This window comes from Anthonomus grandis, chromosome 10 (assembly GCF_022605725.1).
Source record: "Anthonomus grandis grandis chromosome 10, icAntGran1.3, whole genome shotgun sequence".
NCBI lineage: Eukaryota > Metazoa > Arthropoda > Insecta > Coleoptera > Curculionidae > Anthonomus > Anthonomus grandis.
Window position 1 is genome coordinate 9,961,151 of NC_065555.1, and position 21,997 is coordinate 9,983,147.

The 21,997-nt window shown below is 31.4% G+C and overlaps 2 protein-coding genes across 4 annotated transcripts in view; one reads left to right on the forward strand and one right to left on the reverse strand.

Moving 5' to 3' along the window:
• The window catches only part of LOC126740936 (apoptosis-resistant E3 ubiquitin protein ligase 1), an 82,884-nt gene extending 64,327 nt beyond the window's left edge, over positions 1-18,557 (forward strand). For 2 of the 3 annotated variants that reach the window (XM_050447136.1, XM_050447138.1), the window contains 8 exons: positions 132-299; positions 2,050-2,227; positions 2,312-2,485; positions 5,026-5,141; positions 5,295-5,429; positions 5,540-5,725; positions 10,173-10,444; positions 13,956-18,557. In XM_050447136.1, the coding sequence (XP_050303093.1) occupies positions 132-299; positions 2,050-2,227; positions 2,312-2,485; positions 5,026-5,141; positions 5,295-5,429; positions 5,540-5,725; positions 10,173-10,444; positions 13,956-14,064 (1,338 nt within the window). In that variant the 3' untranslated portion in view covers positions 14,065-18,557. The remainder of the gene's footprint in view (positions 1-131; positions 300-2,049; positions 2,228-2,311; positions 2,486-5,025; positions 5,142-5,294; positions 5,430-5,539; positions 5,726-10,172; positions 10,445-13,955) is intronic. The other variant, XM_050447137.1, reaches the window with a different exon arrangement.
• Positions 18,406-21,997, reverse strand: part of LOC126740938 (cingulin-like) — a 31,851-nt gene continuing 28,259 nt past the window's right edge. Inside the window, exon 6 of the mRNA XM_050447139.1 lies at positions 18,406-18,777. Coding sequence (XP_050303096.1) covers positions 18,456-18,777 — 322 coding nt within the window. The 3' untranslated portion in view covers positions 18,406-18,455. The remainder of the gene's footprint in view (positions 18,778-21,997) is intronic.

Below are 21,997 nucleotides of genomic sequence, written 5' to 3' on the forward strand. Positions count from 1 at the left end.
TCAAATTATACTACAATAACTTTTGATAATATTGAAATTTCTTTTATGTAAGAATTAAAAAAAAAAAACATATATCGCATTCTTCGTGGACGATCATACTTAATAACCTCTTTTTTATCGCTATTTTTTAGTTTATTTTTCAAACTGAGAGTCAAAAACTATGCGACTTTGGCGACTCTTTTCTAATCGACGATGGATCTCAACCGAAAATAGAATTGATCTCAAAAGAGAGAAACGTTATTGCTGCCACATTCGCCCAATTCCTGTTGAAAAATATGGGCGGATCGGAAACATTTAAGGTAAGTTATCGAATGCCCGATATTTCACATGGTTGTATATTGTATAACGATTTCTATCGTAATCGCCGTTATTAGTGTAGGTCAACCGGGAATAAATTTATGTGCCGCAGCGGGGTAATGTTTGCGACAATGAAATAGCGAGCTAATTTATTACTGTTTTATGGAAATGACTTTGTTCGCGGAATAGCAAATAAAATAGGTAAGGGTTAAGGATAAAAGGAAGGACGAAAGGAATTTAAATTTTAGTGAAATTATAAAACCGTCTTGTTTAATTTACTGCATTTGGGTGGGCGCTTTATTTAAATAATTACACTGAAATGCGGCGCATAATTTAATTTCTGTTGTTGAAAGTGCTAAAAACATGAAATTTGAAATTCTTAGATTTGAGATGCTAAGTAAAATTTTATTAAGATATGTTAAAGTAACTGATTAGTCATATATTTAAACATTTTGAACTACAACATAAAATCAAATCTTTTCTCTCAATTTCCGACAATAATAATTATTATATAAAAGAATATTTACCTGCGTTTCAGATACAAAATCCACATTGGCCTCAATTTCACTAGCTGTTCAGCTTGATTCACTATTTTATTCAGTTTTTTATTTTAATATATTCTTATATATTGTAAAAATGAGTATTCATATTTCTGTAATGAGAGTTAAGAGATTTTATACAAAAAAAAATAACAAACTTAAGGCATTAATAACAAGAATTTTACTATTTCGAGTTTCGTAATATTTTTAGAAAACGCATGACAAATGTTCAATTTTTTCCTTTTTTCTTGCGACAATCATATTTAAATCACCTTCAATTTCTCCCTTCAAACTAAGTATTCCCGGACTACCCTTCTTACTCAAGTGTACTTCTTGTTGGATGCCTTGATGAAGGGATATCAAGCGAATACAATATAAACTAATTTCTCTCTAGTATATACCTACAATATACATAAATTCGACAGAGTACCAAACAGTGTTTTGTTGCATAAACAAAAAATGTTTGGGATTGATGATTGACCTTTATTGTCTTTGTTCAAAAGCTACTTGTCTGATCGTAGACTGAGGTTAAACTTGTCACTTTCCATTCTAAAACTATTCAAGTTCCATCTAGAGTGCCTTAAGGCTCTCATCTTCTTTTAATATTTTTATTAATGATATAAAAGAATGATTCACTATCTGCCTACTTTTGTGTTTGTGACAAATTATAATATGTACTAAATTACTTGAGAGTTTGGTGGGAAAAAATGGTACAGAACTTAATACAGCTAAATGTATTTTTTTTTTCAGTTCGTTCTAGAAATACTATTTATTTCGACTACATGATCGGTCGCTATACCCTTGAAGGAACTTCTCTTTTTAAAGATTTGGGTGTCATTTTTAATACAAGAGTTTTCTCATTACTTAGATAATATTATTAATAAGACTTTCCAGATGCTTGGTTTTTATTGGGAGGTGTACTTAAGACTTCACAAATACTGCTGCTTCAAAAACACTATATTGTGCCCTGGTATTACTATTTTACTGTTGTGAATTTAAAAGTCGAAACATAATTTAAGAATAGCTTAATATTAATAAAAAAGTAACATAGGTGTAGGTAAGTCAATATAGTAATACACTATATGTGTCTAATTATATAATTGCTAATATGACTTGGCAGATTAGGCAGCCATAATTTTTCAAGTATCCCGTTTATCAACAAACCCCTTTACTATTATTGAATTTTAAAATTATACTTATTTTTATTTTTTAGGATAAACAAGACTTTTTTTACCATGAAGTCAGGAAATACCACCAAAAGCATTACCATGAAAAACTAGCCATGGAAGTTAGACGAGACAAACTTTTAGAAAGTAGCATGAAAGCCACCAAAAGCTATTCTGTGACGGACTGGTGTAAAAACTTTGAAATAACTTTTACAGGTGAACAAGGTAAAGTGACTTCCAACGATTAATTAAATACATTTAAATAAATGTATACACATGTATAAAACTTATATAATAACTATTTTAAAGGAATTGATTGGGGTGGTCTTAGACGAGAGTGGTTCGAATTAATATGTGCGCAACTGTTCGATGCAAAATACGGCCTATTTACAAGTTTTCATGAAGGTCAGCAATCGTTGGTACATCCCAATCCCAATAGACCGGCCAATTTGAAATTAAAGCATTATGAGTTTGCTGGAAAGGGTAAGAAAAATATTTCTTAAATTTCTATTTAGGTTACGTTAAAATATATACAATTTTTCTTGTGAAGCTCATGAAAACAACTGAAATTAAAAAATAGTGAATTTAAATCGGTCTGACCTATGACACTAGATTTCTTTATTATAGGTCTTAATTAACCGTCAAAGATATTCATACTTCATTTCGATTTATACTGCTAAATTATTACATTTATTGTTTTTTTTTTTTACCTAAATTAAATTCACTTCAAAATGAATATATGGGAAAGATCTTTTTACAGAGAGAATACTTGTGCTGCTGATGGGGTATTTCTCACAGGACAAAAATATGCGTTTGTTAAAAATATGAAAATTATACGTACAGGATGTCAATTTGAAAACTTTTAATGCGAATATCTTTGAAAGCAAAGAAGATTAAAAAAAAACTAAATTTCGTACAAATGTTTTATAGGTAGGGAGGAGAAGAACTACAATATTTAATTCATGAAGTAAGCAACTCCTTGGACTCTATGCACCCCAACCTCTAAATTTTAAATTAGACCACCCCTTTTGTGATACTTTAGATTAAATGTTTTTTTTTGAGTAGTATTCATTTGGGCATTTTAACAAAAACTTGATACAGGGTCGAAAAAAAGTATAATTAAAATTAAATTTCCTATTAAAGTCACATTTACGTGAGGAAACTAATTTAAAAATTGGAAGAAGCAGGATCGGTGGCATACAATAAAAGGGTTTGGCGTAGAGTACTTGATGACGCAGCACAAGTAGATTTGCTATGAATCCTACAATGTCTTTACGCCAAGGTTCAGCGATAACAGGAATCTCTTATGGATCTATTCATAAGGTACTTAAATCAAATCATTTTTATCAGTACAAAATACAAATAATTTGATATTTGTAAAGGCGACCCGCATTGAAGAACTCAATTTTGCGAGCTAATGACAGAAAAGTTGTGAATTACTCCTAAGTTACTTAAGAATATTTGTATTACCAAGGAATATACTTTTTTTAAAGGGTTCTGTTTATAAACATAAGTGTAGGTACTGGTGTGAAGAAAATCCACATGTTTTCGGGGAAGGACACACATAGTATCCAGAGAAAATAAATATATTGGCGGGAATGTAGAGTGATACTATTATTGGATCTTTATGTATTGATGGTACACTTAAGCGCGAAACATATTTTCAAATGTTCGACATTATCATCCTCTTATCGTTGAACAAATAGAAAATCAGAAGATCTAGTATACTTTTAACAAGATGGAGCGCCATCTCGCTTATTTCTTTCTGTGAGACAATATTTAAACGATACATTTCCAGCTCAGTGGATTAGAAGAAGAGGTCCTATAGAATGGCCGCCAAGATCACCAGATCTAACACCCGTCGATTTTTTTCTCTGGGCACACTTGACAACTGGTTCGTTTAAAACCCAACTAGATTTCCTTTATGTTCTTTGGCAACAGATTATAACAGAATGTGCATCTATTCCAAGAAAAGTATATCAAAATGTCAAAAATTACTTTTAAAATAGATCGTATTTTATTTAGCCCAAATGCATTATAAGTGTCTTATTTAATAAAATAGCATTTTATAAAATACATTTTGTTTATCCTATATTAAATTAAAAAAAAATGCAGATAAGTACTATCTAAAAAAACCTTTAATTTGAGGAAAAATTTGAAATTGATACCCCTTATAGCGTATTTAATTTAAATTGTACTTTTTTCGACCCTGTATCAAATTTAAAAAAATATAACAGAAGAGTACTATTCAAAAGGCCTTTAATTTGATTTACTATAAAATGGGTAATGCTATTTAAAATTTAGGGGTTGGGGTGCATAGAGTCTATGCCCTAAGGAATTGCTCACCCCATCGGCTAAATATACTGGTTGTTCTTCCCCCTACCTATATAATATTCGTAGCAAACTTAGTTTTGAAACTTTTTTGGTTTCAAAGCTATTACAAGTTTTCAAATTGACACCCAATACAAGATTAATATAGGGCGTTACAAACTAATGTGTCAGCCAGTTAACTAGTTTTTATGTATGTCAAAATATGCTGCTTTATTTCATGTTGACGATTTCCTTTCAATGTTTAGGAAGTCAAACATAACATTTCTATTTTCCACCATCTGATTAGTTGTTCATAATTATTTGTGTTTTTTTAAATTACAAAAAAATGTTTACAAACTTATTGTTGGTAGTACGTTGAAATGAAAATAATCCTTTTAGTTCACGTTTTACGAGTTAATTCCCTTTTTGCTGAACATCCGGAAGTTACAAGTGGGGTGAATTAATTTTGTAATTTATTTTGAAACTTGTTTGTCTAACCGTTGCAAGAACTTTGTCGTCTTGATAACCTACACCTAGATGGAAAAGTTATAAACTCAATTTACAACTTTTCTTATTAAAACATTATGTTTAATTAAAACTTGTTTCAAGGTTTAGAGATTAAAGCATTGGTATGACATCTAAAGTCAACTTGAGAAAAACACTTTAAAATAGATAAAAGATTATTATAAAAAGACAGAAAATTCCTGTTTTAGTGGTGGGAAAATGTCTTTATGAGAGTGCTCTTGGAGGGTCTTATAGACAGTTAGTAAGAGCAAGGTTTACCAGATCATTCTTGGCACAAGTTATCGGACTTCGCGTTCATTATAAGGTATGTAGTTTTGATTAATTTAAATTGCATGGTGTAGTTAATATCTAAATTAAAAGTTTCAAACTGAGAAAATATTAGAAACTGACAACTTTTATTCTTATTGACTTTTGTTCATATGTTTTATAATAACCACATTTATAAACATTTTTGTAGTTTTTCGAGCAAGATGATCCCGATTTATACTTGACCAAAATAAAATATTTATTGGAAAATAACATTGATGAAATTGAAACGGAAGTTCATTTTGTGGAGGAAGAATATGATGACACTGGACAATTAGTAAAAATGGTACGTGTTAGTTAAATTAAAGGGAAAGTTACTACTTATAAATTCAACGGACTATTCGTCAATGATACCTTGCCTTCACTACTTTTTTATTTAAAACTTTTTTGTTTTAGGTGGAATTGTTACCGAACGGAACTAAAATAAGAGTTCGCGACAGTACAAAACTTCAGTATTTAGACGCTTTGGCACAATATAGACTGGCAACTAGAGTTAAAGACGAATTAGAAGCATTTCTTAAAGGCCTTAACGATCTTATCCCCGACAATCTGCTAAGCATTTTCGACGAGAATGAATTGGAAGTAAGTATTATATTACTTACATTATGATATTTGACTTTATAAGAGTTGATGTACTCGTGAAGAACGTGTATTTATTGTTGTCATTAATTCATATGAAGTTACGTAGTTTATTGGGTATTACTTTCCTATTTTACTCTATAAGCAAATAGAAAATATTATGCTTGAAGAGAAAATATTTTTTTATAAATGATTTACGTATTTGAAAGAATTTCGAACTCAAAATTTAAACGATATTTTTTATTATTTAACGTTGTCACTTTGAGCCCAATAACTTTTAAATAGTTTACTTTACTTCTAATTTTTGAATATATTTAGGAGTTTTATAAATCGATCTCTGGCAAAATTAACTCATTTCGTTGATTTTTATTATTGTTTGAGATTAAAAGGTTCACAATAACGAAATAGGAGGTCTTTTCAAACGCTATCTATTTCTAATGAAATGAATATTAAATTAGGTGTTCGATAATGGTCTATTCTCGGACCTTAGCTTTTTTTATATATATTGCGGATGTTTTGAATGCTCCTAAATTTTATCAAGTACCTACAAGCATATGCAGAGGACAGCTACATAAATTAACTATTAAGTCCATAATCTTGTTTTAAACCGAACCAAGTCGACTGCTATGCTTTTTGGAAATCATAAACAATTAAAATTTCTAAGTGAAAACATGAATATTCATATTAATAAGATTAAGTACCTTTTGTTAGTCATGCTCGTAATTTAGGTCTCTTACTAGACTGTGATCTTAGATTTAAGCAGCATTTAAAGTTTTTTTTTCAAAAACTTATAGCTTATTGAAACTTCTATACGGTAACCGCTACGTAATAACTATAGGCTGCTGTAAAATCTTGTGTGAAACTGCTTCTATATTTGTGTGCTCTATATATATACATATATATATATATATATATATGTATATATATATATATATATATGTATATATATATATATATATATATATGTATATATGTATATATGTATATATATATATATATATATACGTGCTTTCTATATTTACTTATTATGATTTTGTTTATTTTTTCAGATTTATTTATGGCTTAAGAAAGTTTGAGCACGTTTATAGGCCCGTCCAGTGGTTGAGGATGGAAAATCTCTTCAAATAATTTTTCTACATTGGTTTTAAAAATTTTGACAAGTCCATATGCCCCTATGACAGTTAAAAATAAACTAGTTGATCAAAAAGAAACCCATGAAAGAAACTTAAGTCATTTAAATCTTTTAAAGGTCATTTGTCTATCTTCTTCGGGTAATTATCCGTTTTGGATATTGGCAATTATAACTTTTCTGTAATAACTTGAAACAGTTCTACTGAGCTTTTTCCAAAGCAGGTCTGTAAGTTCCGAAATCATGATATTCTTCTTCCGGGCCCTCTTTTACCCAATACCTTTTCTTGTATTGCAGTACGTTGTATTTGTGGTAGAAAGTATCGATCTTCATTTCTAATAAAATGCCGCAGGTATTCTAATTTTCTTTTTTTAATGACGTAAATTACTTCTAGATCTTTTTTTATTCTTTTTAGCACCTCGATGTTTAAAATTAGTAGATTGTATAGGAGTATTTTCCTATACAATCGCATCTGAAGTGATTTACTTTCGTTTCGTTTACATGGTTCCAAGATAGCAATATTATTGAATATGTTCAATTCGAGTTCCTTCGTTATACGGTCATTTGTTTCGTTTTCTTTAGGTTGATATTAAGAACATAATGTTGACTGTGATGCGCGATATGGTCCATTAACCTCTGCAGTGCTTCCAAGCTATCACCAATATCACTAAAGGATACTTTCTTCTTTTTAATCGTTAATGACTTCGTAAAATTTTTTTTTTGGAATATAAGTTGAATATCAAAGGCAAGAAGACACATCCTTGTGAACGTGACTTTATGTTGTATTTTTACCTATTACGTTTGATCTCCATCAAGTCTTGCTGTCTGATTTCAATAGAGATTTGAGACTGATGGTCCGATATTCCTCGCACTTCTTTGCTCCAGGTTTTCTGGGCAATAGTATAAATTCTGATTGCAGCCATTTTTCGGGGATATCTTCAGAGTTATAGATTCTATGGAAGATGTCGGTAATCCAGGCTATTCCTTCATAATCCAACAGCTTCAGAAATTCAGCCTCTATTTTGTCTGGTCCCACTGCCTTTTTTTCTTTATTTGTTTTATTGCTATTTCTACCTCGTGGATTAGTATGGGTGGGCCTGTAGTTTCTTCCAATAGTGAGTACGTGACAGCCGATCTTTGATCCCCAAAAAGCTTTTCTAAGTATAACATTTCTCTATAATGCTGTAAAAATGTATAACTCTATCCATGTGGAATTCTTGTCTCTTAGTGCAGCCCAATTTAAAACTTTGAATAAGTCTGCCCGTATATAACCTCAATTTTTAGTTTAAATGGATAACTACATTAGTTTCTATGCGCTATATGCTTATAATATTTCTGTGATTATTGCTTTAATTTTTTTTTGTAGCCAATAGAGATTTCAATTATTACCTTCATGCTTTTACTTGGCTACTTATTTATTAACTTGTAAGAGTGACTGTGTACACGTAGATCTAATAAAATGCGAGAAGAGATTTGTATAAAGTGTAGATATTTTCCAACAACTAGTACGGAACACATACCTGAACGGTGGGTTTTGTCTCTATATATACAGTGCTTTTCTTTGAAGCCCCCCCTCCCCCCCCATTTATTTTTTGAACGGGTCAAAAAAAATTTTTGAAACTTGGCATAAGTAAATTGGTCTATAGATACTGACTCCGTTTTGACCTGTCTAAAAGTAACAGCCAAAAAAATACACTGTTGCGATTTTATTAACGTTTTTAATAATAATATACTAATAATTTATAACTTTTTGGTTTCTAAAGAAGTTTCTAAAGTTTCAATAACCTTTAACGTGAAATGTGACATACGAGGGCGGTTCAGTAAGTCTTTAGAAACCAAAAAGTTAATCTTTAAATCCAAAATTCAAAAATTATAAATTATTTGTATATTATTATTAAAAACGTTAATAAAATCGCAACAGTGTATTTTTTTGGCTGTTACTTTTAGATTAAAAAACGTACGTAACAATTTAAAATTAGCAAAATCTATATAATTTAACAGTTTAAACATAGTAGTAGTACATACAAGTAGTGTGTTTTGTATATTTTACATTTTGATCCCTTTAGGGACAGGGTGTTCTGTTAAATTTTGACCCGTAGAACTGATGATGGCCATTTATTAGACGAACGCGCTTTGCTGTTAGTTGATGAAAAATATATTCGTTACACAAATCTCTTCTCTCATGTTGTCTGCTTATTTATTGACTGTGCATGAGCGATATCCAGCTCGTGATATTTTTGGTTTGTTGTATGGTTGAATAGGGTAGTACTATGACCATGATTATGACTTCATCATAGTCTATCGACTTTGACTATCCTGCTTAATTTTTCTTTGTTAAAATATGTATATTGAATATTTAATAAAGGTTATGTTTATTAATTTATTATATATGTAAATTAATACCAGTACATATTATATGCACAAATTTATTTACTTAATAATATATGGGGAACCTTATAGAAGATTATATTAAAATACATTAATTTGAATGTAGGAAATTTACAAAGATTAAGAGGTGGCTGAAGCGTTCAATAAAATATTGTTTTGAAATAGGTGAGAATATAATTAAAAATTCTAAAGATGTAAGTTGCAAGTCAAAGTCGTGCATAAAAATTCATGTATTTAAGACTTGTAACTAAAAGTAAAATTGTTATTCCAATAATTTTATTTAAAAATAATAAGAATATAATAAAGGAGAATGTATTGTCCCGCTCATTCATCGAATATTCACCGTATTAGTGAAAAAATACATAATAATGTAATACAAAAGTCTGAGAGCAAAGAGACTAATAACTATCGGCTATTAGTAGTAACCAGTAATTTATTAATATTAAAGCATCATTTTAAATGCATATATTAAATATTAAATGAATTTATAAAATAGCTTTACACATTTTGGTTTTAATCAAAACTTTACTACTGAGGGCGTAGTCTCTTTTCTGATTTATCGTGTAAAGCTGAACAAATAAAGTTAAAAAAAAATTTTTTTAAAAGTTCAGGAGAACAAACGTGTGTATATTTCTTGACTTGCGGAGTTTGACAATGTGACACACCATATTTTGTTGAATAAATTAATGTTAAAATAAATAACTCTTGTTTAATTTGACACATTAAGGTTTTTAATTGAATTTTGAATTTTAACAATTTTTAACGGAACTTCGTTAGGAGAATCGAACCAATAAATATAACTTTGCGAAAATATAAAGCTATTTTCTTAACTTGTACTATTTTGTTAACGTGTACTTAAAGAAACTAATTTAATTTAGGGTCGTGGTACGTGCATAGATTGCTTAGAAATATTTTTATTTAATGTCCCTACGGGCCTTTCAGCTATTACTCTGCGGCACCGGACAGTATAGCGTGGCAGACCTTCGAGCTCACCATATCCTGAACGGGGATTCTGTGGAGTTCCGAAGAGTAGTCGGTTGGTTCTGGGCAGCAGTTGGAAACTTCACTCAAGAAGAGATGGCTCGGCTGTTGCAATTTGCTACTGGGTGTTCACAGCTTCCGGCGGGAGGTTTTGCCGAGCTAGCGCCACGGTTTCAAATTACCGCCGCTCCTACTTTTGGCAATTTACCTACTGCTCATACTTGGTAAGGTTAAGATAATTAGTACAGTAGAATTATGAATTATATTTGTTTACTCAGCTGTAGTAAATTAAATGTTTAGCTTTTAAATGTCACTAAAAACATCTAAAACATATACTTATATATTGTTTAATATACTTATATAATGTTTAAAAATCTCTGATCAGGTCTATATTATGATTTTTAAAATTGTATTCCATGCAAAATTAAAAAAAAAATCAAGCTGGGATTTGCAGTGATCAGGATCTTCTTTTTTTAATGTACTTTTATGATTATTAAACAAAATTTGGAGAAACACCTGGCTGAAACCGTAGATTTGGCACTGAGGTTTAGATTGTAACTTGCGGGAAGATGCCAAACAAAAACACTAATCTTCAGATAGCGATGTTTCGTGACTTATTTTATAACTACAGAGAAAAACATACATCATCTAAAATCTGTATTATATGCTACGTGAAAAACATAATAATCTACATTTAGTCTTAAAATTGTGTTGATTTCCAGAACTTTTTATATTAAGTAAAATATACAGGACGTTTTAGCAATTGCTACTAAACTTAAACGGATTTAAGTTAATTATGGAATTATTTCTATATATTTCCAATATTTGATTTATGATTTTTTTCTATCATTTTAAATTATTTAAGCAATTAAAGCGAATAACGGTTTTAGATACAAGAAACTCAAATTTGACTTTAGTTTATTTATAATTTATATGAGGCACGTACATACATTTTCTCTGTGTCAAATAGTTATAACTTTTCTGCTCGTATTTGTACTACTATTTTTTTAAGGGAAAGAAATATTATTCCTTCGTTGTATGTGAGGATTAGTTTACTAAAACTTGGCATTTATTATTTGTTAGCTATGCCAACGATACAGCAATTTGGTTTTATGCGATTCAGAAAAACCAAAACTTAAAAGTGATTTTGACCATGTAAGACTTGAAGCAAATTTAGTTAAATATTTAGGGCAGAACTTCAGATATTCATCTTAAATAAGACCACAAATTTAAGAGGATATATTAAAAAAAATTATAAGCAATGGATTCAATAACAACAGATTCAAACAGATAGATACATTTTATATAATTTATAAACTGTAAAATTATTAATTATGCAAAAAAAGTTTTACTTAATGTAATTTAATTAAGCAGACTCTTCTATGATAATTTTGGGACACTGTTTTTGGACATGAATTCATAATCCTATGCTGATATTTTTTTTTTTGTATGAAATATTATGGGGCGTACAGCGAAAATCCACTGCACCAAGTGCGTAAATGATGATTTTAAGAAAAATGGATTTTAATGTTTGAATAAACATTAAAAATCAAGTTTTGCACTAACACGCTTTTGATAACATTAGCAAAGATAAGAGCTACTAAACAAAACGATAAATTAAGAACCAAACATTTATTTTAATAAAAAACTAACAATATGTCAAAAAATATGGACTTAATGGATTCTTCTAATCGTGGAATAAGTAGTATTTATGAACATAATGAGACAACGGTATGTCATCTGAACTATCTGAGTCATCGGTACCGCTGTCTTGTATAGAGGGTTCCAAGGACATGTCCTTGGCCGTTGAAGAAGTTGGTAGAAATTTATACCAGCCGAGGTTTTAAGGAGGAAAATCTACAGAGCATTAAAATATACTTTTTTTCTGTACACTAATAGATAACAATTTTTAAGTTGTTTAGGTAAAGACGGCGGTCTTCCCCTTCTGTATGTGTTTATTTGGCTGAACTCATCTTGTTTATATTTGAAATAAATTATTCTCGGGTTTTCGTTAGAATACTTTAAAGTTTTTATCAACAACCAGTTAACAACCTGCCCGTTTGCATCTTTTAATGTGTTCCCTTTAAAGAAATATCTGAAGAGATCTGCTTCAGATCGTAAGAGTCTGTGAATTTGATTTGCTTGACATTATGAAGGTTAATTTATTCATTTCTATTTCGAGTTGACCTTGCCACCCGAAAAATGTTGATCCTGATAAAATTGGACTTTTTATGTCAAAAAAGGTTAGATATTGGATATAATAGTAGTGTGTTTAGTCCATTTTAGCCAAAAATGTAACTTAGTGGATATTCGCTGTACTCTGGTCATTAATCGCTTATCTTTAAGTTAGATTTACATACCTTATTAAATTTCAATATTTGTCATTCATTGTTTAAAATTTTGTAATAAACTTTTATGAATACTATGTTCTATATATTATTGTTCCTTTAGGTCTTATTTGGAAAATGATCAATCATTCTTTCGTTTGAAGGATTCTAAAGAAACATTTAAAATTGAATTTACGATAACTCTGATTCCTTTTCCTGATTTACGAATTTCTCCTGAACTCAAAATTTAGTAGTTCTTTATTTTCTTTATATATTTTAAAGGCTATTCTTTTTATACCTTATTATATAAAAATAATATTTATTTTTGTGTTTAGATATAGACGCTGTTACAAATGCATGTTACAAAATGCTGCAATTTTCTTCACTTTTTTGGTTATATTGGTTATACTTTTATTATTATTACTTTTTTGGTTATATTCCACTGTGGGCGACGTAGGCTATGTCTTGTACCTTTGACCAGCTACGGATTTGTAGCACAGTACTATCTATGTGGGTTGCACATCCTCACTGTCCGTACTGTTTATAATATGTAGGTATAGAATAATTTGACTCTCTTTTATACATTTCAATCATCATTATACATCCAAAATCCTCTAAATCCTCTTTTATGGTCTCTTGCTCCTCCAATCTGTTCTTAAGTTCTCATAAAACGAATATTTAATAATTTTGTTTTCGTTATAGAAATATTTTCCAGTAATTTCCATCATGGCCCTTAAGATGTTTGATGCACCTGTTAACTTTGTAGGTTAATTTTCCTTTCTGATGGTCTTTATTTAATGTCCTCTCGCCTCTCTTAACTCAACTTATTCAGGCCATATAGCCCTATGACAGCCTAACATCAATTATTACTTTTTAGCAAAAGTTTCCATAAAATAGCAGGCTGGAAAAATATTCTTGGTAAGAAGTCTACGGTGAAAGGCATGGGGAGAAGAAATGGATTTGGATGGAATGCTGCATCAACTTTATGGGGCCACATTCCACACTACTGTTGAAACAACTGACCTATTAAAAGAAAAGTTTTTCGAAATATGAATTCCTGTTAATGCTATAGAGATCCAAGAAAAATTAAAGAGCTTCATCCAGTTAATTGGCATCTAAGACGTGTCAATGATCATTGTCAAAAGTCATTGATATAGGCAAATAAATCACATATATATTAGAACTTAAAAAGACATATAAAGAAGAACATAATTTGGTTTATGAAATCCGTTCTTGTAGAAAAGGATTAACTTGCTACATTTTTTTCGGTCTTTCATTTACATTAAAAATCATATGGTTCCTATTGGGAAGTCGTTAATTTAAAATTATGTAATAAGCGGACAGCCCTTAATTTTAATGCCTCTTTAATATGTTGATAATACTAATTGGATTTATTTTTTAATTTTAGTTTTAATCAACTCTGCCTACCAGACTACGATTCCTACGAGCAGTTTGAAAAAGCGTTACTTTTGGCTATAAGCGAGGGCACCGAGGGTTTCGGAATGGTAGAGTCTTAGGCGCTAAAATATTATATCTTTATTAAGTTTTATCACGATTATATACCACTTGGTGAAATGTGGCGTATCAATTACGTATCTTCTATAATACCATAGTTGACATTTTTAATTAGACTGATTTGTAGAATAAGTCGAGTTATGCAACGACTTTCCGATTTGTAGGCAATAATATTAAAAAAGACCAAAGATACGCTTCTTTTACAAATTAGCTTACGCAGGTTTTGGCGTTTTGATCTCATTCAGAAATTTTAGATTAAATCATGAAGTTAATGCCAAAACTTATACGATGTTTTTTAAGGACAAACGTTAAAAAAAGTATATCGCGACATACTTATTTAATCAACAAAATTGAAATTTTTAAACCATATTTAAAATCACATTGTCGAACCACGATACAGGATCGTCATTTTAAGTGAAACCGCTATTGATTGCTGCCTCAAAATCGACAACAGGTATAGTTACATTTTGGCGTTTTTTAGGTTCATTTAAAGTATATTTAGAAGAGTACTATTTGTGTTTGTTTATTTGCAATATCTTTAATAGTAATGCAGAAGTCTACTTAGCAAAGGGGTGGAATTATAAAGGTTAAACGAGGTTGTCATTCTTCCTGCAATAAAATTGAAAACATCTTTAAATTTAGTGTATAATACCTATTGTAATAGCCATTGCCAGACTTAATCAAACACATCACAAAAGTTCTAAAACTCTGATATTCTGAATATTTATGTGAGTTTTAAGAGTAATTTTTTAAACTTTGTGAATATACCTTAAAAAATGAACGTTAAAATCTGCTACATTTTTCTAATTCAACTGCTCTTATACCGTTACGAATAGGAAATATTATATAAATAATATCGCTGAAAATAAACAGCCTGTATATTGGTAATGCCAGCTCTTGAGCTAGCACAAGTGCTATAAATTCATTTAACGTGACTTTAATAAATATAGGTACCGTCAAACGGGGTGAATCAGGACGACTATTAGATATTCATGTTATATTTTTTTTATACAACTGCCGAACAAAGTTAAAATTTAGCAGAAAGTGACCGTAGTCCATACAACAGCAGAAATATTTATTCGATTATTTTTTAATTTCCATGGATTATAAAAAAAATAAATAAATATAGGGTATCCCGATTGACCCCGTTTTGGCGCGAATCGGGACACGCCGTTTTAGGCCATGTAAAATGCATGTCGCCCCGCGTATGAGGTGCATCGGGATCAAAAATTTAAAAAAAAAAAATATTTTTTCATATAATGTATAAAAACAAAAAATTGTTAAATAATTAAATATAATAAATAAATTCAATTTTAAAGGAAATTTGTATCCTAATTCGGTTGGTTTAGGTAGTTTTTAATTAATTTGTTCCGGCGTAATCATGCAAATATCTTCCACTGTTGGAAAAATAAAACAATTTTTATTTTTTCGGTTTGATCTGAGAAATTTAACTTCAAAACTTTTACCAAAGAGTCCCTTAATTTGCCCGATAAAATATTTTTCCACTTTATTTGTCTTAAACTTAACCTCGACAAAATCGTCAGTGGCAATGCTATTATCCATTGAATGCTGTACATCAAAGCACTCGTCCAGTTCCATTGCTTCAGATTCTGCTTTATCTGACTCAAGTTCGAAAATGTCGTCCTCTTGAGAGTCTTGAGGCACTGTTGTCTTGCTTATTGACGGTTGCGCTTCTAAAAAAATCTGTGGTAGAAATGCTTTTGCCTGGCTCAACTGTAATTTTCTTTTTCCTTGCTACAGTAGGCTTGCATGCATTCCTGCTTTCGTTAAGCTCTTCTACCACAGATTCCGTCCAGTCATTAGGATCATCTTCTTCGAGGTTTCTTTCTGGTGGCAACCTTTTCAAAACTTGATTTCTATCGATGGGAATGATTCCCGTGCCACGAAACCCGCTTTTAATATTTTGTGTTAGAGTTGCTTCTAGTTTGCTTATAGCTTGCCCCTTAGTAGGCTTGGAAAATACTCCTTCGGCAAAGAACCCTTGTATTGTTTTTTCCAACCTTCTAGAGTTGACCTCCAAGCCTTTTTCATCGGGCCAAAAACGGACACGTCAAGTGGCTGTGTTAAATGGGTTGAATTTGGCGGCAAAAAAGAAAACCGAATATTATTTTCTTCGCATAATTCAATCACCCTATGCGACAAATGACTACACAAATTATCGCCAATGACAACCCTTGATGCCGGACGCCTCTTCAAGAAAGGTAGAGCTATGGAAATGAACCAGTCTTCAAACAATGGCTGGTCGAACCAGCCACTTTTATTTCGTCCATACCGCGCACTTGGTGGCCCTTGGTCAACCAAGTATCGTATAGATGCTCGCTTTTATAAACAACAAATGGGGGTAATAGATGGCCATCACCACTTACTGCAAACATCGCTGATGTCGATTGTTTTGTTGAATCGATGATCCGTTCCGGATGCCTTGTTTTTCTTTTTACGATGACCTTTTTCTTTTTTTTTTTGACCTTTTTAATTAATGACGGACTCAGGTTCAACGTTTTGCAAGTTGGTTTGGAGATTATCGAAGTATTTATTTACTGTTTCCCGAGTCACGGCTGCACGAGACCGTTTGATATTCTCGCACAGTCTCTCAGTCAGAAGTTCTTTATGTCGGACACAAAACAAATTCGCCCAATCAACACCGGGCATATTATTTTTAAATTTCGCCACTCTTACCCCTTTTCTATCAAGATATCCCTTTACAATGTATCGAATAGTAGTTTTCTCCACTGGGTATGCCCACTCTCCCGCCAGTACTATTAAATGGACCAGCCTGGATCCCTCAGCTCCTGTCAAAATTGTTTGACCACCTTGTTTCTTTGGCTTCTGCTTTGCATGACGCTGTAATGTCGATTTTGGGATGTTATATAACTCCTCTGCGTCTCGAAGAGTTATCTGGCCTCTTTTGAACTGCCTCAAAGCCTTTTCCAGTTGTTCTTGACTATAATTCTGATAGACCTTAGTCCCAGGCGTTTTTTTGTATTTCTGGACCATTGTCCCGATTCACCCTTGAAAGCGAGTTTTTATGTTTAAAAATTAATAATAAAAAAACTAGGCAAAATAATTTAACAAAAGTCCACTCAACATCTAGAAAATACCCACAGGTATACTATAATAACAACCCAATGCTCAAATCTCCCATTAAATACCTTTTCCAAAGTTAGCAGCAGATTGAAAAACCGTTAAATTTCGCTCTAATATGTGGACACCTGTACGCACTGGAATCTTCCAAATAACTAACGGCCACGCGTGAATGTCAAACAGCTGTTGTGTCTACAACAGGTTTTTTATATTACCCATCCTAAAAACATTTGCTGCATGCATGGAAATCAGGTGCTTGTAAAAAAATTTAAAACTGTCCCGATTGACCCCCTGGTCCTGATTCACCCCGTTTGACGGAAGGTTATTTGCAATCTGAGTAATTATGTACTCCTCAGAATTGTAGAGTTGTAGTCAAACCTGAAATATTTTTAATATTTACCTCTAACTACGAAAAAATGGAATTATGAACGTTTTTCACACTGTTTCTGTTATTGTTGAGTGCTTACCTTTTTTATCCAAAAACCTTTTTTGGGTATAATGGTGCATCGCATATCTTAAAAATATTTAAAAATTTCAATTTTGTCAACAGTATATAGCGATCAGTATATTAATATAAAATCATTTTTTGAGTTTTCGTATCCGAATGTAAGAAAACCCAACAGCAATATTTAAAAAAAGACAAAACATTTTAAGCTTTTTCGCATAAAAAAATTAACAGTATTTTCTACTTTTGTCTACAGTATTCATTTTTTTTTGTACTTGGTTTTTGTAATAGTAAGGCCTAAAAACACATTAAATATTATCAACTCTTTATTAAGTATTATTGACTTTACTTTAGTTGTAAAAAATGTATTTTTTAGATAAGTTATATTTTTTTGTAATTACATATTGTAAGGACTTTTAGTCATTGTTTAGCCATTTTAGGATTATTTCATGCGTGATTTTTTGCACTTTTATAGTCGTTTATAGCTTTAAAACCTTTATTAATAAACTATTTAACAGCTTTATAAAGCGTAGTATAAATTTAATAAAAATAATCATTAAGCGCTACTATACATACAAAATTTGTGTTGCTAATTATAAGCTGATATATTCTCCCCCAAACTGAAAAAGGAATATACTATTATATTTTACTAACATTGTAGTGTCATCTATGTAATTTATGTTAAATTCAATATTAAAAGTTATCTAATTTGTGCAATTTTTTAAAAGAAGATGAGAGGCTAAATTAATTATTTTTTCAGCACAAGTCAAAAGCTTATCAATAATATTTTAAAAACTTGCATAAATTATGTAATTAATGACACAGTTTTTAACTACAAGAGTAAAACTAGAAATTAGCAGGTCCATCCAAATAGGCTGGTAACACGACGTCAGCGACCTTTTGTAAAGCCGATAAAGACAATAAAGCAAAATGTTTTGTGTTTTTCAACCAGTTATGTTTTTTTTCTTCCTCCAGTTCAATCGACATTTCGTGCATTTCTTGATTTAATTCGACATTGGCTTCTTTTAAGAGTTCGCACGACTGGATGTAGTTATTTAGCTGAGACTCTAAGTCTTCTACCTTTATTGAAACGTTTATTTTCTCATTCTTGAGGTCTTCAAGCTGCTTCGTTACTGACTTGTTCGTGTCGAGTTGCTTTTTGAATTCGCTGTGAACAGAATAAGGTCTTGTTAACTAAAAATACTTGAAAATCAAGTTCATTAAATAATGCCATATAATTTAATTAACTTAGCATAATAAGTAAGTATATATATTTATTACTTAGAAAAAATGAAAACAAAAACATTTTTTTCTATAATAAATGTAAAAATGACTAAAAAATTCGGGTCGATGGTCGATGGTCGAGTGATATGTCATTGGAAAGGTCTTTTGATTTTCTTTCCAATGATATATAGTATGATGTAGTTTAATTTAGTACTTTTTAAAACTTTCGCATTTTAACATTAAAAGATAACTTAAAATAGTTTCTTTATTACAGATTGTTACGGGTTGTTTTTAGTTGATCGTTGATGGTATATACAAAGAGTTGGAATAATTGAAATATTTACTGGATATAATTAATGTGCTATGTTCTATTAGTACATTGCGAACCAATCGCCAGAATTAACGAACTTATTTCTAAATTTCAAGAAACTGGATTAGTGGCGAATTGCAAATGCGATATTGAAAATCCCGTAAGCAATGAAGATATAAAAGAGGCTATTCTAGGGCATGTTGATGTAGATCCGACGTTAAGTGCCAGTAAAATGGAATAATAAAAAATAAAAGCTCCTAAGTTCGATCCGTATAAAATACATCTTGTACAAGAACTGCGTCAAGACGATTTTGATCGGCAATCAAAACACGATGCAAAGTATTTTTTTTATACGTGTTTCTCTGATGAGTGCTTTTTTTCCTCAAATAGCGTGGAACATCATGATACTTGCCGATAGTAGTCCCAGATTATAACGTGTGATATACGTACATACTATCTGGTGAGGTATGCGGTTCTGACCACAAACTTCTAAAGTCCAGCTTTACCATAAAACTAAAAACTTTGACTCTCTTCAAGTCTAGTCAAAGATTACCGACACCCAATGAGAGAGTTTTCAAAGAAACACTGCGAATTTACTGTCCCGCGCTGACTGAAGGTGGCTGAAATCAAACATCGTAAATGATCAAAACATGGATCGTGTCTGGTGTGAACTGAAACAAGAATCCAAAACCGATAAAGAAAAAACACTGGATGTCGAAAATAACAATAGACTTAATAGATTGCCGGAGGACACTAATCCTGGCCAAAAGTATTATCCCGCAGAATAAGAGAGCTATTGACAAAGAAGTTCTGCAAAAACGACAAAAACCAGCATATTGCAAAAGTATGCCAAGAACTCGAATAATAGGCAAATAGAAAGAGTCCACCGTCGAAATAGAAAAAGTAATAAGCCTTCTAAAAAACAACCAATCATCTTAAGATGATGCTATACCTGACGAAACAATAAAAACTATGAGCGAGAGTGCTGCTAATGTAATCTATAAACTATGTCTTAAAATCTGGCAAGTCCTAAATGTAAGACTAAAAACATTAAAAAAAGCCTGTGTAAAATAGAAGAATTTGTATAGGTTGAATATTGGGAAACATTGGAGAACCAACACATGATTATTTTGCTTAAAACTCTCTACAACAATTGCGGGAAGGTGAAAGTCAACAACAAGCTATCTAAGTTTTTAGTCCAAAGTGTGATGTGTGAGACATTACCGATGGTCTTCAATATACAGAGTGTCCGGAAAAAGGAGGCCAATCCGCCGGCCACATATAGGGTGAACCAAAATAATGCGACTTTCGTTATGTCATTTTTTAATTGGGCGCTCGGTATTCAATATGCAGGGCGTCAAAATGAGAAATATAAAATCGTTTTTTTGAAGTAAGTCGAGTGTTTCATAAGATATTAAATTAAAATTTGATGTGAGGGGGTTTTTTAGAACGAGAAATTAAAATCCGTTCACGGATTCGCTTTACCTTGTAGAGGGCGCCACCTGCGGTATATTGCATGGGTTAAAAATACCAAAACTTTTTTGTACTACTGTATAATAAAGTTTTGGCAAATAATTCAAATTATTCAATCTTTCCTTGTAAAAAAAATATTCTTAGTAAATGCCGGCCTGAGAATCCGTTTATGAGATATCTTAATTTTAAAATCTAGACACTTCTTTCTAAACAAATTGGCTGACCTCGGGCACCACCAACTTTTTACGTACTGTCAAAGTGATAAATTTAAACGCTTCTGACGCTCTTAACAAGCTTCTCAATTACTCCTTAAATAAATCTACATTTTTTAATTACATATTTGTATTTGGTGTGTTTTCTTATAACTTTTAAAACCATAATGGCCCATAAACCAAAAAACGTACTCTTTTCCGAATTGGCGGATATTGTTATAATGTTTGGTGAGTTTTAAATATTATTGTAAACAATAAATACCTGTCAATTCTCAACTAGGAAAATGTGACTCCAATGTTTAGCCGCTAGACGCTATGCCCAGACATTCCCAAACCGATTTCATCCCAAAAGAAACTATTTTTTAAATTTGATTAACCGCCTAAGGGAGAAGTTTCAGCTACAGACGGAAGGGTAATTGCGGCCGACCTCGTGCGGTTCAACCAGGGCAAGACGAAGACATTTTAAGAATTGTCGAAGAATCACCACACATTAGTACTAGGGTTTAGGCTGAACGGGTGAGAAATATTGGGGAAACCGAGACACAATATTTTACGGAGTCAACAACTTTACCCATTTTATCTTCAAAAAGTACAAGGATTTTTACCCGATGATCCCAAGGCAAGACTTGCTTTTTGTAGATGGTTATGTGAAACGAATAATTGAAATGTGGATTTTATAAGGGCGATTCTGTTTACTGACGAAGCCACGTTCACGGGAAACGGCATGACAAATATCCATATCGAACACATATGGGCTGAAGAGAATCCCAGGGCCATAGTTGAGACACACCATCAAGTAAAGTGTAGGCAGTTGTTGTGGATAACTTTCTTTAAGGACCTGTCATTTTACCAGGTAATTTGACTGGTGATTCATTTCTGTTGTTTCTACAAGAAATACTGTTCGATTTCCTTGATGATTTAGCTCTAAATTTAAGACAAAATCTTTGATTTCAACTCGCCGGTGCTTCGGCTCATTTTGCTATAAATGTTAAGAACTATTTACATCAAGTATTTCCTAATCGCTGGATTAATCGGGGTCGATTTTTCAGTCTGGGGATGTATGAAAGACTTTGTGTATATGGTTTCGATTTTAAACGAGGATCATTTAAGGGTACTTTTGTTTTTTATTTAATTAATTGAAACCAAATATATTATAGAAAGCTTTAGAT